Source organism: Salarias fasciatus (assembly GCF_902148845.1).
Source record: "Salarias fasciatus chromosome 23 unlocalized genomic scaffold, fSalaFa1.1 super_scaffold_20, whole genome shotgun sequence".
Classification (NCBI taxonomy): Eukaryota; Metazoa; Chordata; class Actinopteri; order Blenniiformes; family Blenniidae; genus Salarias; species Salarias fasciatus.
In genome coordinates, this window is record NW_021941230.1 from 8,922,782 (window position 1) to 8,938,715 (window position 15,934).

General features: G+C 42.2%; 1 protein-coding gene across 1 annotated transcript; it reads left to right on the top strand.

Annotated features, from left to right (window-relative positions):
- Window positions 1–5,981: 5,981 nt before the first annotated feature.
- On the top strand, window positions 5,982–15,382 carry LOC115384116 (dipeptidyl peptidase 4-like). The gene is made up of 26 exons (XM_030086443.1): window positions 5,982–6,198; window positions 6,281–6,371; window positions 6,856–6,954; window positions 7,966–8,057; window positions 8,141–8,215; window positions 8,294–8,346; window positions 8,501–8,573; window positions 8,744–8,864; window positions 10,061–10,215; window positions 10,294–10,391; window positions 10,483–10,612; window positions 11,839–11,877; window positions 12,182–12,280; window positions 12,434–12,504; window positions 12,682–12,735; window positions 12,820–12,929; window positions 13,017–13,064; window positions 13,156–13,260; window positions 13,546–13,615; window positions 13,701–13,895; window positions 14,034–14,088; window positions 14,199–14,298; window positions 14,397–14,455; window positions 14,541–14,613; window positions 14,745–14,818; window positions 14,904–15,382. The coding sequence occupies exons 1-26, from the start codon at window positions 6,196–6,198 to the stop codon at window positions 14,994–14,996; spliced, it is 2,235 nt and encodes a 744-aa protein (XP_029942303.1). The 5' UTR covers window positions 5,982–6,195; the 3' UTR covers window positions 14,997–15,382.
- Window positions 15,383–15,934: the final 552 nt, after the last annotated feature.

Sequence of the window (15,934 nt, forward strand, 5' to 3'; positions counted from 1 at the left end):
AGCAGCTAGCTTCCAGCTTCTGGCTTCTTCTGGAGAGATTCATCATTGGTGTGGACACCTGTCACTCAAACATGCCCGACCAATGGAGAAGCATCCGCCCACTGCGGGACGTTTGTGTCAAAATGATTCAATCAAAAAACATGGTTCAAAAAAGAGGCTCCAAAAAAGAGGCTTCAAAAAATGGGCTTCAAAACTTTTTTCACTTTGAATGAAAAAAAGGTGTTTGCATGTCAAAACAAAGTCGAAACACTCCGAACATTTTTTTTTTTTGCTTTGATTGAAAACATTTTTTTTTATTGAACTTATATCTTTGATTGAATAATAAAGAAACAAATGTCCTACCCATAATATGGCTCAAATCCAAAAACAGGACTTCAATCAAAAAATGCATTTTCAACCCCCCAAAAAATTCTATCAAAGAAAAAACATGTTTATATGCAATTTTTTGGGGGTATCCAATTTTTTTTGGGTTTGAACAAGTTTTTTCTTTGAATGAAAACGTTTTATATATATATATATATATATATATATATATATATATATATATATATATATATATATATATATATATATATATATATTGAAGTGAAGTTTTTTCTGATTGAAAACATGTTTTGTGATTGGAGCAACTTTTTTTTTATTGAAAAATAAAGACAAATTTACCTCCATAGACTGCCCGCACACAACGCGCAAGGGAGCGCCGCCCCCTTGTGTGTCATCAGTGATAAGACACTCCATGTTCTGTGAGAATTTGTCAAAGGGGGAGCATATAAGTGATGAAAAGTATTGGACCTAGGACCGACCCTTGTGGAACACCACAAGTAACTGTACGGGTAAGTGACTTAGATTGCCCAAGAGCGACAAATTCTGTTCTCCCACTGAGATAGGACTGGAACCAGTTTAGAATGGTGCCAGAAAGACCAGTCTCATACTGGAGCCAATGCAGCAGGATGTTATGGTCGACAGTGTCGAATGCTGCAGACAGAGGAGAGATGGTGAGCCCTGGTCAGCAGCCACAAGAAGGTCATTAATGACTCTGACCAGGGCTGTCTCCGCACAGTGGGCTGTTCTGGACCCAGACTGGAACTTTTCGTACAGGTTGTGGGTCTGAAGGTGATTGTGAAGTTGTAATGCAATGACTTTTTCCCAGCACCTTTGCAAGGAACAGTTCGTTTGAAATTGGTGTGTAATTGGTGAGGATCTCAGGGTCCAGTGAGGGCTTTTTTAGAAGAGGGCGTATAAATGCAGTTTTGAGGGCGGGTGGGACTTGGTCAGCAGAGGTTAAAAATAGTGGTGATTTTTGGACTGACGGCTGAGATGTTTGATTTTATTAGGGTCGTAGGAATAGGACCCAGCAAACATGTGGAGGGCCTCATGTTGAGCTACATGACTTTGAAAAAAATAGAAGGAAAAAACAGTAAAAAAACAGAGGTTTTTCTTACAATCTCCAACATATAAAACTAAAAATTTGCAAAGAACAATACAAAGGTTAAAACATCATTAGCTTTTCTAATATCAAATATTTTTCTTGTTTTTTTTTTTTCCAAAGTTCACAGAATGTCATAATTACAGGAGTCTAAAATAATCAGAGAAAAATCTGTCCTGCATTACTTACTTTTCGTCACTAGATAGAGCTTTAAGACCTCTGAGTCAAACTGCAAGTGCACTACACACAATGAATTCACTTTGTTTTTTTTAACTTACATTTTATATTTTTAAAACACGACTATAAATACAGTCTACCTGCAAGTCTGTTTTTTTCATGAGTTGCACACAAGCTTCAAATGGACAGGGAAAACTGAAACAAAAGGTTTAAAAATATAAAATTAAAGAATGTCACCATGGTTTCTTTACTCTCTGTTGTAGTAAGCGTGGCAAACGTCACTGGTCTGAATGAATTGTAGCTTCCTTATATTTCAAGGAGAAAACATGAGCTGCAAGTTGGGGATTTAACTGGCTGCATCAGGTTTAAGATTTTTACCCAAAAGTTGAGCAGCTGAAACGTTTTCATGTTTTAATCCATCAGGATTGAGAAAAGAAATGGATTCCATTCAGGATACGCTGGCTGCCAGAGATCAATGAGAAATTCTGAATAAGATTGTGAAAAAGATTAACCCTCCACTAATTTCTTCTTGCTGGTCAAAGAGACACTCTTGACGCTGAGATACGTCTTCTTCAGTCAGAAACGGAGTCCCTCATGGCAGGAAACGTGACGGTAAATGTCAGGACAATATAGAACACCGAGTCACTGTGTGTGGGTGGAGGAGAAAGTTCAGCTTCCTGTTCTAACGAACTGTGTGTGTGTGTGTGTGTGTGTGTGTGTGTGTGTGTGTGGGTGTGTGTGTGTGTGTGTGTGTGTGTGTGTGTGTGTGTGTGTGTGTGTGTGCACCTTTAAAATGAAAACCACAAATTTCCATTTCCATTTTCCTTCTTCATATTTCAACTCTGAATATGAAGTTTTTTTAGATTACATACATGAAACATCCAAATCTTTAAAAGACTGTCTGAAGGAACGTGTTGTTTCAGCTCCACACATTATAATAATCTTTGGTTGTATTTGAGGTCATCTCTGAAAACATGTTGCCACATTTTCACATTTAAAGCTGATTTAAATGTGTAATAAGAGCAACAATGTTGTTGTGGTTTGACACCATCCTCATTGTGCTGCCCTTTTTTGCTGTTGAGTTATGAGCAGACAATGCCAGTGACAAATTCATGCAATAGTTGGAATATATGCCATATTTATGAGTACATTCCTATAGTAAAGTTCCCCAATACATTCAACATCTTTTGATTGTAGTTTTGTACCTGCAGGCATCTTTTTTAAAAATAATATGAAAATGAAATTCAATTTATTTTCATTTCAAAATGTCTGAAACTTCAGATTTTTCAAAAACAAGAACAAAATGAAGCTGTTCTTAATAACAAACTTTCTCTTCCCACTGAAACGTGGAGATCAAACTGGGCCGTGTGTGCAAACTAAAGTTAGTTTGACGCCCTTCATTTTCTCCCTATGATAATACATTTTTATAACTAACTTTAGTTGTGGCAAATTTGACGTTCATTTGGTGTTTGCCACGTTAAATTGTTGCCCACAGCAGGAGTCTGACGGATGTGAGGTGCTACTGTGGAGCTGCCGTTAGGAAACGCAGGCTTTAAGTGGCTGCTCTCAGGATGTTAGAGCAGGCGTCACTGACCCGTTTCTGTTTCCTCAGTTTTCCAAAACACTGACTTCCATCCACCAGCCAAGAATGCCGTTACAGCCCCGAACTCCCTCCGTTTGCGCTGAAGAGTAGCGAAGGTCAAACCCAAGCCAAATGCCAAACCTACCCGAAGATAACTGCAAAGACGAAAAGCAAAATCGCCACAAAGAGCTAGAAAATAACCCCACGGAGACAGAATGTCCCCAAATAGACATAACGCGACTAAAAACAGCTGCCAAATGACCAAGGAGACAGAAAATATTCTCATGGAAATAATGAAACTACTTTAAAGTGAGTCAAAATGTCTCAATGAAGACGCAGTGTGTCTCAAAACAGACATGAAACGTTCAAAAAGTGATACAAAAATTGACAGAATGAGGTAAAATGTCCTTTTAGACACAACATGTTGTCAAACAGATAAAATCTTGAGAAGGAGTTCCAATATGTTCTAATGCAGACAAAAACAGCCCTCAGGGAAACAAACAACAACAACAACAAAAAACAAACCAAAAAGACAACAAAAGACGCAAATGTTGTCACAGAGAAACAAAATGACTTCAAAGAAAGACAAAACTACTAAATGGAGATGTAAAATGTCCTCATCAAAACCTTATTCCTCTAAAAAGAGAAACTGAATTATTTCAACATTTATTTAAAAAAAAAAATTAAAATGTGTGAATAAAGAAATAAATTATCTTCATGGCAACATAGAATCATTACAAAGTGATAGAAAAGTCCTAATAAAGACACAGAGTGACCTCGAATACACATAACACTGCTAAAAACTATTAAAAACAATTGCCAAGTGACAACAAAACAGACACAATGATCCAAAATGTTGTCAGGGAGACAAAAAATCTCCTCATAGAGACATAAATCTATCAAAAAATGAAAAAAAAAAGGTCCAAATTTCCAAATAGAGACATGAAATATCTCCAGTGCAACATAAACTGTGACAAATTCATTCAAAATGTCCTAACAAAGCCACAGCATGCCCTAAAACAGACATGAGACCATATAAAAGAGATCCAGGATGTCCAAATGGAGTCAGAAAAAGACCTCAGACGTAAACCTACCAAAATAGACAGGCTGACACAAAATGGAAACAACAAGGTGCAACAAAGACACAAGGACAGAAAATAAAACTGCAAAAGACGGTAAAGAGGGTGTGAGAAGGGAGTCTTAAAACCCCCCCGGGTGGTTTGAGGCGGACTGAGGGTTTATCAGGTGTCTGTCCGGTCCTCACGTCTCCAGCAGCAGCGGGCGAGCTGCAGCCACAGCGACACCTGGAAGTGGAAATCTGTCGAGTGTCTTTTCAAACAAGCCGTGCTGCATTAAGGAGAGACGTCCATCTGTTTGCAGAGGACGTCCGGTGCGCGCGCCGCCGTGTGCAGTCCTCATAAAGCCACAGATTTGTATTTGTGAAGCTTTTAACAGGCTGTTAGCACACACACACACACACACACACTCACACACACACACACACACACACACACACACACACACACACACACACACACACACATTTTATTCCTGTGTCGCTCTCTGTGTCACAAACCCTTGCACTTCTGTCAGAGGGTTTCCAGAGCAGGCAGTTCTCACCGTTGCCTAATCCTGAACAGACAGGCCAATAATTATTAGGCAAACACACAGGGCTCTGTTCGTCCTGCAGCTTTTATGACGGCCACTTCTCCTTCTTTATCCAGCTATTTACCGTGTTATCAATCATCCAGCGCTTATATAAACTGCTCCGAGGCTATGCAGAGGCGCGGGAGGACACGACGAGAGACGTGAAAATGACTTAAACAGACATATAATGGCGACAAAGACTTTAAAGAATACCACAGAGAGACACAAAATGACTGAAAAGACAGATAAAATGGATACATTTAACTTGTCCCCCAAAGAAAACTGATAAAATGACAAGACACACACAAGGAAAAGAAGCACACAAAAAAATTGAACTAAAAAAAATGGTAAAAAGGCATTTAAAAAGTACTTCAACTTATAAACACAGTGACTAACGACAGACTCGGAATGCAAAACTTCCTGTTTTCAGTGAGAAAATCTCACTGAATCAGACAATTAAAATAGAATCAGAGTTTATTTAAGTCTAGAGAGGAAGTAAAAGGAGAAAAAAACAGTATCAGCAAAACAGACACAAAATAAAGAACTGACGCGTAACGAACAGACAGAATGAACACAGATATGAGCAAACCATCACAAAGTGACCGCACCTAAAAAGTTCAAACATGGACAGGAAATGACAGGCAGACATGAAAGAGTACCAGTACTCTGGGGATAAACGGTGTGTATCAGTCCGATAAAACAAAGAAGAAGAAACAAGAGCAGAAACTTTTCAGAGATGTGATGCATGTGAACATTTTGAGCACAAATTAATAAAAAAATACTCAAAATAATGAGTCAATGTCGCTCTTAACTTGCAGAAAAGGTATTGCGAATAATGGATCCGCAGGAGACATTCCATCAATGTAAAGTTAACAAAATGCGCAAGACCGACAGATTGCGCAAGTATACAAACCTGCACACTCGACAGGTTGCTAATATGAGTTGGTTAAAATGCGCAACAATCAGCGATCAGCGCGATACTTTCAGCGCGCAAATCGCTCTAAAAGCCCACAGGTTGCGGCTGCGGCGCGCAGTTAGTTTGCGCTCCGCTGTGCGGTTTTGCGCAGCGCGCGCGCCGGAGTTTCGACTAATGAGCGCGTCCTTGGATGGCGCGCGGCTCGGGGGAGACAGCCACTTCCTCAAAAACGCTGAAACGCCATCAAACGTGCCGAACTTTACCCGGCAGTGATTCACACTCGATCCCACCTTTGGAACTTCGCGAGGGCTAATATTTAACGGGGACGCACGCGCTCGCCGCATAACTCCGGTGTATTCCGCGCCTGCAGCTGCCGGATCGATGGAGTTGTGATTTCATCTGTTTTTTTCACTTTTATAACGAGAATCAACAGCAGCAGCAGCAACAATGGTTGGTGTCTGCTTCATTTGGGCACTCACGCGTCGGAATGCGTCTGTGACTTCTGATCGTGTCTCTGCTCCCTCCTGCGCAGGTTTCCACCATCGCCAAGGTGATCCTCGGCTTCGCCGCGGTGGCCGTGGTGGTCGTGTTGATCACGGTGCCCACAGTCATCTTCCTGAACGGTGAGTCTTGTTTGATCAAATCGTCCCTGGCGGTCCCCACGCCGTCGAGGAGCGACTTTACGCACAAGTCATTACGCACATATGCGTTGACGGGCGCGCATCTGGGAAGAAAAAGAAAAGAAAAGAAAGAATATTTAATACATTTGAAAGAAGTTAAAGAAATAGTAACAAGAAAATGTGAAGTCTTCACACAATAGTGATCGTCTCAGACTGTTTGCATGTTGCATTTCAGAAACATCACAGACATTTATCATTTGTTTGTCCATTAAATTCATTACAGCCAAACGTTGTCCCTTTAATTTAAATGGAAATACATATTAACCTTGGGTGCCTCACAGCACTGATATAATTTCAAGCACGAGCATATTTTACGAGAGAGTCCTTATCAGTTACAGCCCTAAGAAAATCCTTTATGACCACGGTCCTGATGCATATGGATGATATGCTATCTGTAACTGCTGAATCTCCCGCTGTTGCATTTCAGAGGAGGATGTGAAGGAGGAGAGCGAGAAGACTTTCACCCTTGCGGACGTCTTCAACAGCTCAATGTCGCCAAGGTCCTACGGCTTGAGTTGGATTTCAGGTGGGGAATACCTGAGAAAAAGAGAGAGTCACATCAGCTGAGCTCTTTAAATGAAGAAGTGTCTGTTAAAACATTGTCCCGGTTATTGATTGACAGAGGTGGCTTAACTTATCACGTCGTGTATTCGGGCGTGGGCGTAATATGCAATTGTTGTGTCATGTTTATGGTGTTGGAAGAGATTCCATTATGGCATTTAAAGCAATTGGACCCTCTGGAAACTTCGATGTGATCACAAGTACAAGACTTACACGGACTATGATATTCTGAACACATCTGTTGTCCCTAAATTGTGAATTCCACATTTCAAGAAACATTTTTTTTTTTATTCTGCCATTAAATTCTAAACCATTTATGATCAACAGACAATGAACCCTGAATTCAATTGAAACTGAAGTCACACTTCTAAGAGGATCCTCTGACTCTTTCTTGAATTCTTTACTATCTTAACAGCTTAAAGTTTCATCTCCACTGTACTTATAATCAAGAGGATGACGCCTTTATTTTAAGAAGCTAAGCTGACCGTTGTTGAGTCATCGTCACTAAACCTCTAATTTCAGATCAAACAAACTTTATTTTTCCTGCATGTCTCCTAATTGGGATCTGAAGACGTCTGCATTTCTGTTTGAGTCACGGTCCCCAAATTAGGGACTGTCTTTTAATTTAGTTTATCAGAGGAAAATCATCATCATGATCCAATCAACATCAGCAAACTGAAGAGGATGGATTTAGATTTTTTTTTTTTTTTTTCACTTTTAACGACATCTTCTAGATTCAGACATTTTCCCTGGGTTGGGTTTGAAATGCTCTTCATGGCCTCATCATGTTTTAAAAGTTCAAAACAGGAATTTTTGGCCCTCCCAACATGAGAGCCTCATCAGTCATGAGTCATTGCTTTTTTTTTTTCTTTATCATGTGTTTTCTATCCACATTATGAGTTGCTATCTTCTCCCTTCAAGTAAACACGTATATTCTGCTCTGTATGGCAGTCATTTTTCTCATCTTCCACCACAGATCATGAGTATCTACGTCGTTCAATGGGCGCGGTGGTACTCTTCAACGTGCTCACACAAGAGGAGTCAGAATTCCTGAGCAAAGACGCGTTTGTAAGTCCCAATTGCCCGTCACACCAAATGAGGTTTGTGTGTGTGTGCGTGAGAGTCTCACTTTGTCTTTGTTCAACGCGCAGGTTGAAAAAAATGCAGATGATTTCATTCTATCTGCCGACCGAAAATTCGCAGCATTGAGGAGCAACTACACCAAGGTAGGCCTGTCCGGTGACGGCGCGGCGCCCGGCTGAAGGTCCTGGACGCTCACGCTGGTTTGTTTTTATCCCCTCCAGCTGTGGAGACACTCGTTCATGGCTTTATACTCAATTTATGACATCGAAAACAAGTAAGTAAACAACTTTTTTTTTTTTTTTTTTTAATTTTACGTGGAGCCCCGTTAGATTGGCCCTGATTAAAAAGCCGTTGGAATCACTGCTGGAGAAGATTTTGGTTCTTCCAACTATGGTTTCTGTGTGTAAACTCACTAAAATGTCTTTCAGGAAATTTATCACGCCCTCCGACATTCCTGATCAGGTCCAGTACTTTGCCTGGGCCCCCGAGGGCCACAAACTGGTGAGTCAAAAAGGGTCAAACAGTCGTGTCCTCATAGAGACACGGCTTAGTGCCACACTTCTGCTTTGAAGCAGGTGACAAACGACCAAACGGAGCCTTTTCCAAACACTCAACCGGCACAAGCGTGTAGCGTTTATTGCGATTTCAAGTGTGTCTATTTGCACTTGCAGGCCTACGTTTGGGGGAACAATGTGTACGTGAAGACCAGCCCCACGGCCAAATCTGAGCAAGTCACTTTCGACGGCAAGGAGAATTTGATTTTCAACGGGCACCCGGACTGGGTGTATGAGGGTAAGAAGAACAAGCTGTACAGATTTTGTGTCATTCACAGTGAGTGATCTGCATCTGTCAGGTTTTTTTTTTTTTTTTTATCTTGCTCAAGAACGTGTCGGAGCTACACAGATTACGCTGGCTCTTGGCAGAAAACTTCCTAATAATGCGAGGCTGATCACCTCCAGATGTGTGTTTGGCTGATCCGTCCGCATTCCTCTCTCTACATGACGTATCATATCCTGATACAATTCCCAGTTTAATGCCAGATGTACTTCAACAAATACTCCCAGAGCAAGATTTACAGCAAAGAGCATCATATCAACATAAATGATGGAAAGCAAGAAAAAATTACATAGTATTTTCCACTCGTCATAATTTCAGGGATGAATAATACTTTTTTTTTTAAAGAGCTCCAAAATATCCTGATTCCACTCAGCTCTAAAACGAGGCACGGGCAATTACACCTAAATAACAAATGGAGAAAAGCAACAGGTACAGATTAGAAGACTAAAAATACCATCTGTTTAAAACTATGAAGGTAGGTTTTATGGATGGAAGAAATAAAAGCGGATTGTAATTTTAGAGTCTGTGACACACAGCCTGAAGTCTAGGGTGTGTCCAAGTCCACTTCACAGCAGAGAGAGCTCAGCGCTCAAAGGTTTGTGCATTTCCACCTAATTATTCAGATTGTTTTCCATGTAAAGACAAAACCAACCAGAGGGTGCAAACCAAGCAGTAGTGAAAGTGACAGCTCAGATCCAGGATGGAGCGTTTCTAATGGACAGAGACCAATGAGAACACACGCAAAAATACAGTGTTGAGAATGCTTGAGTCCGCCGAACGCCTCACACCAAGATGAGCTGATCTGACGTACGACTGAGCCTGCTGTGAAAGCCACTGGCAGAGAGAGTTAGCATTAGGGTTAGTTGCGTCAGCACACCAAACACACTGCCGCCTTACTTAATGTCACGTTGTTATAGCAACGGCGCCTCGAACGGCCTCAACAGACTCGCATTAAAGGTGCCATAACTGACCAAATGACAGGAAAATGACAGCGGCCATAAACGGCCGCGACGTCATCCTTGGCTTCGAGGCCGTGAGCGGAGCTGATTCAGAGAAGTGACGGCACTCGCCGCCGTGGATGAAAAAGCACCCAGTCGCCCAAGATTGGCTCAATACTTTCCCGCCACTAACACACTTTTACTTTTCCCCAGAGGAGATGTTCTCGTCCAATCAGGGTCTCTGGTGGTCACCCGGAGGGAAGTACGTGGCCTACATTCAGTCCAACGACACCCTGGTCCACACTATCGAGTACTCCTGGTATGGCGATGAACAGTACCCCAGCACTGTCTCCCTCCCATACCCGAAGGTGGGGCATCCCTGCTGGCTTCAGCGGCTGTGTTTTAAGTTGCCGTGTGGGTTTTGTGACGTTCTCCTGTCGTTGCAGCCGGGAACTCCGAACCCCGTGGTCAAGCTGTTCGTCGTCGACAGCGACAACACCACACAGATATCGGAGGTTCTCGTCCCAACGCAGTTCAGATCAGAGTAAATATCAGTTTCTATCACCTTCTAGTTCCCCCCCCCCCTTTAAATAAAATATCACATGAGCATTTTTCCTTCTCGGTGTCGTCCACAGGGATCATTACTTGGCTTCTGTTACCTGGGCGACCGACAGCCGGCTGGCTGTTCAGTGGCTGAAGAGACTGCAGAACCACCTCATCCTTCAGATATACAACCTCACTGAGTCCGACTGGGTACCTGCCCAGGTAAAACTCAAAAACCACTCTAATCTATGTTCCATATATCAATCTTAGTCAACCGCAATCAGGCTAATCATGCTATAGTCACGCAGTCATTCTTATAAGCACTCTAACCTTATCTTGTTTTACAGTCAAGTATTTCTTGGATAGCTGTTTCATTTGAGATAGGAGTTTATTTGACATAGGAATTATCTCGAGGGCAGGCATGACACAGCTGTTCCATTCTGAACGGGACCATGACTTAAAAGAGCATTTTAGCATTGAGATTTAGCAAAGGGTTAGCATTGGGCGTTTATTTACTACGTGTGACTTCCTGACATCTTGTCTAAAGCAGAAGTGTTGAGCACGTTTTAGTTCAGGGCCAATTTCAACTTCAGAATCAGAATATGAGGAAGTTGACTCCGGTTTTTTCACTCTCTGTGGTAAGAAGAGAAAAAAAAAATAGATCAAACAGCAACAGGATATAAGCGAAGAGGGAGAACTACTGGAAATTATATTATAGAATGTTGGTAGAAATAAACCTGAACATTCTGAAAAGCAGGAAGTCCCAATATTTGCAATCATATTTATAAAGAAAAAAAGAAAAATGGAAGAAAAGAAAATAGCATCTTTAGCACAGTATATACAGTGATGTGTAACAGGCAGGGTTATTGAGGCGGTGCAGTCTGTTAAGCTTTAGTTTTCATAGCGGATCCCGAGACTCTGTTTACCGGGAGTTCGTCAGGGTGATGTCCTGGGAGAAGAAACTGGCTCTGGGTCTGCTGGTTTTGGCGTGCAGTGCTCTGTAACGCCTATCGGGCGGGAGGAGTTTGGAGAGTGTGTGTGCAGGAGTGTGAGGGGTCTGCAGAGACTGGTAAAATGAAAATTATGCCATAATAAGCTGCAACTTTAAATCTTAAGAGTTTTCTCTGTTGTGGCAAGAATATACACGATGAGAATGTCTATGCTTTTACAAAAAACAATTACTACATAAAATGACGACAATCTCCATATAAAGCCCAAATTGAGTCTATTCCATTCTTTAAAACTGCGTGACTTATCCTGGACGTTTCATTTCATCCAACTGAGATTAAGTCGCATTAAAGAGTTAGAGATTTAACAGCTTTGTTGACTGAAGAGTGTCGCAACGTTTCATTGCACTTGCCGGTGAGCTCGGAGCTGATAAAACCGCCGCGCTGTTATGAAATGTGGCTCGGTGCGGCTATAAACTCAAATGTTTTATCTTTTTACAGCAAAAGGAGGAGCACAGCAGCAGCGGCTGGATTGGACGGGTGAGGTCGAGACCGCTGATAAGATTACACTTTATGCATATATTTCACTTTTAGTTCTCTTTTTCAAATCAACAAATGCACGTGAGAAGACTAGACTGGGGTAATAAGCGTTAAACCTTTGAGCAAAACAAATGTTTGTGGGTGAGCCAGACTGTTGGACTTTGTCTCGCTACCACTATTAAAAAAAGGGCATGGGAATGCTGACAAAATTGTTGCGTAACCTTTTGTTTTGTTTAGTTTTTTTCTTCTTTTTCACTTTTACAGTAATTGTGATGTTAAAATGACATTTTTTTTTTTATCTTAGTTCTCTCCTCCAGAACCCGTGTTTGCTGCGGACAAAAACAGCTACTACCTGCTGAAGAGCGACGGCAACGGCTACAAGCACATCCACCATGTGTCAGGGGTACGTACAATGATTCTCTGAAAGCGGGATAACTCAGGAGGCGTCTCACCGCCAAGGGGGCGCAGTTGGGGGTCGATGCAAAGAACCCTGCATGAGTAGCGCATTGTGCGACGCTTCCACCCACACACATTCCGCTGTGGTTCCTTCGTGCAGGGAACAGAAACGGCCATCACCACTGGGACATGGGAAGTGGTGAGCATCCTGAAAGTCACTGAAGACAGTGTGTGAGTAACAAATCCGCCGCTGTTTCCACTGCAAGCTGTTTTTCAAAAGGGTTTTAGCACACGCACGACACTGAACATTAAAATATTTTTTGTAAAGAATGTAGCTTAACCAGTTGTCACAATAACTGTCTGAATTTTAAGGGATGCTGAATGTTACCTTACATGTTTCCTTCGCAGATATTACTCAAGTAACGAAAAAGATGAACGACCAGGAGGAAGAAACGTGTACAGGTGAGGCTCTTCGGCTCACTTGTCCGCATTTTCTGATGTAGGGAAACTGATCTGTGTGTGTGTGCGTGTGTGTGTGTGTCTCAGGTGGACCAACGGACAGACCCAGTGTCTGACCTGTGGGTTCGACGACGACTGCCAGTCCAACTCAGCCTACTTCAGCCACGGCGCCTCCTTCTACCTGCTGAGCTGCAGAGGTCAGTCTCACTTTGCTTTTTTTTTCCCTCTACATTCCTCTCGCGCTCAATAACAGATCAATAAAAACGGCGTCTTCCACCTGCAAGGTCCCGGTATCCCTTCCTATCATCTCGTGGACAACAGGAACGGTTCAGGTATGCTCCCACATCTTGTGACCGACTCAGATTGTGTGAAAGCAGAGAAACTCTCGCCCCAAGCTCATTGATTTTTTTTTTTTCTTCCAAGGCGCAGTGCACACAGTTCTGGAAGATAACAAGGCCTACATGGACCTGATAGCCGACATCGCAATGCCCACCACCACCAGAGGCACCATCAAAGTGGCTGGATTCGGTAAGCAGACTCTTCGGCGATAGCTCGATTAAATCGAAGAGGGGTCGGCTGAATTGTGTGATCAGCTGATTGCCATAGAATTTTGGGGAAGAATTACAAAAGAAGAAAGAAGATCTTCCGATTCAGAAGACAAAAAGCACCCAGACCTCCTAAAACAAAGAGTCGCACAACTCTATTTGAAATTTCAAGAAAAACTACGAGAATAAATAGAAACACAGCTGAGAATAGTGACTTTTATTTGAAAGTGAAACTCATAATTCCCTGTGTTTTCCTTTGTTTTGACAGATTTCTGGTACCTGATGGTTTTGCCTCCAGGCTTTGATGAATCCAAGAAGTACCCTTTGCTGATAGACGTGTAAGAGCCGATTTCAAAAGGAAAAAAAACCAAAACAAAACAATAAGAGTGAAGCTTTCCTCACGAATTTAACCGAATCTTACAGATATGGAGGTCCCTGCAGTCAGGAAGTCGACTACGTCTACCGCACCGGATGGGCCACCTACCTGGCCAGCACCGAGAAAGTCATCGTGGCGAGCTTCGACGGGCGAGGCAGCGGTTACCGGGGCGACGAGATAATGCATCAGATCTACAAACGTCTGGGAACCTATGAGGTGGAAGATCAGATAACGGCAGCCAGGTGAGGGGAGCCGTGAGCAGCAGCCGCCGCCGCATCTTCAAACAAACACCTTCTCCCCTTTGCCCTGGAAAATCTGGACGAAGCTGGATGTCACGTGTCCCCGCGCGTTGAAAACACAACCGTCTTCTTCCTTTTCAGGGAATTCATCAAGATGGGCTTCGTCGACAAAGACAACATTGCTATTTGGGGATGGGTGAGTTTTATTTTTAAGACCACAGAATCAAGATAAAGCAGTTCAAACATGGAGCATATTGAGAATATTTTAGTGTTCCTCTCAGAGTTGAGCTGTTTACCTTCACACAGTCCTACGGCGGATACGTTACGTCAATGGTCCTGGGCTCCGGCAGTGGAGTCTTTAAATGTGGAATGGCGGTGGCTCCCGTCTCCAAATGGACATATTATGGTACTTTTTTTATTATTTTAACCATCATTGTTAACTTCATCAATGTAGATAAATGACAAACATTTAATACACGAGTGATTTCTCCACCTTCTGATCAGATTCCATCTACACCGAGCGCTACATGCAGCAGCCGTCAGAGAACCAAGAGTACTACGATGTGAGTTTCTCCGCTCTGCCACGTAAGAAAAAAACGTCTCACTTGCCGGCGCGCTGACCGCACGTCTTCATCTGACTGTGTGCAGAACTCGACGGTTACTGGCCGAGCCAAGAACTTCCACGCGGTGAAGTATCTCCTGATTCACGGGACGGCTGACGGTGAGTCCGGGCTGGATCTAATCAGCTCATGTGGGACAGCAAATAATATATACATACATAATCTTACATGATCTCCCAAGTTATCACGATGAGAAGATCCATCCTGACATGGGAATGTGTGTGTTTTCCAGATAATGTGCATTTCCAGCAGGCGGCTGAGATCTCAGAAGCCCTGGTGGAGGAGCAGGTAGACTTCGAGGCCATGGTGAGTACATTTAGAGGATTCAAATAGATTAAATACTGTCCCAATACTGATGTTTTCACGAATCTTTGTTCTTTTTTTGATGCAGTGGTACACAGATCGGGATCATGGAATCGGCGGCTCTGCTCGCCTACACGTCTACACCCACATGAGTCACTTCCTGCAGAGGTGCTTTGCGTAAAGTCCCATGGATCAGAACAACTTTTTTTATTTCCTCTTGTGAATAATATTTAAAAAAAAAAATTCTAATGTAGCAAATATATGTTTGCACATGTCGACGTATGGCGTTGAACACGCTGAGCCTAATGCAGAATCTTATCAGGAAAATGGCAGTAATACTGTTTAATCTCTATTTCCTTTTTTTTTTAATGTGTGATTATGTTTTTGTAACTCAAGAATGAACATATATGAAAAGCAGAAATGTGCTATTTCATATCACTGAATGTACAAAAAAAAAAGTACTGTACAAAAGATTATTTTATATGCTCTTAGTAATTTTCTAAAATCATGTTGTATGGAGTGTTTTCTATGATAATAATGAAGAAATAAAAGAAAATGATACTGGCACTGCTGTCATCTTTCAGTGGGCTTTAAAAAAGTGAAATTTATTGCGCGAGTGTGAACGTGAAGGGCGCAGGACTTGAAATGGTGAGGCGTTTTATGATTTCACTGGAGTGCATTTTCCCAAATAACGACAAAAACTAAGAATAGTACAAATAATTCTGCTGACTATATTTTTAACATTTTGTGCAAAAAGTATAAATAATGTCAACAGCAAATGTTTGCTGTTTTTATATGTTAGTTAACTTGCTTGAAAGAAATTCTTACCAACAAATAAAAAAAAAAAAAAAAAAAAAAAAAGGAAGTATCTGCCAGTGATGCAAAAGAGATCAATGTTTCCGATCGGTGAAACGTGGCTGGGCACAAATACTGACTCACCTTCCCAGCAGGATGACATTGTAGCACATTAAAGTGTATGTTTGACAGGATGAGCCGCGCTTGTTTGATCTTGACACCTAAGTACCAGCTGGCGCCACGCTTGAGCGGCGTCCTTCCTCCCCTGAGCAAACGCTCGCCTCGTTGGCTCTGCTGATGCGGCGGGGCCTCCGTGCCTAATGG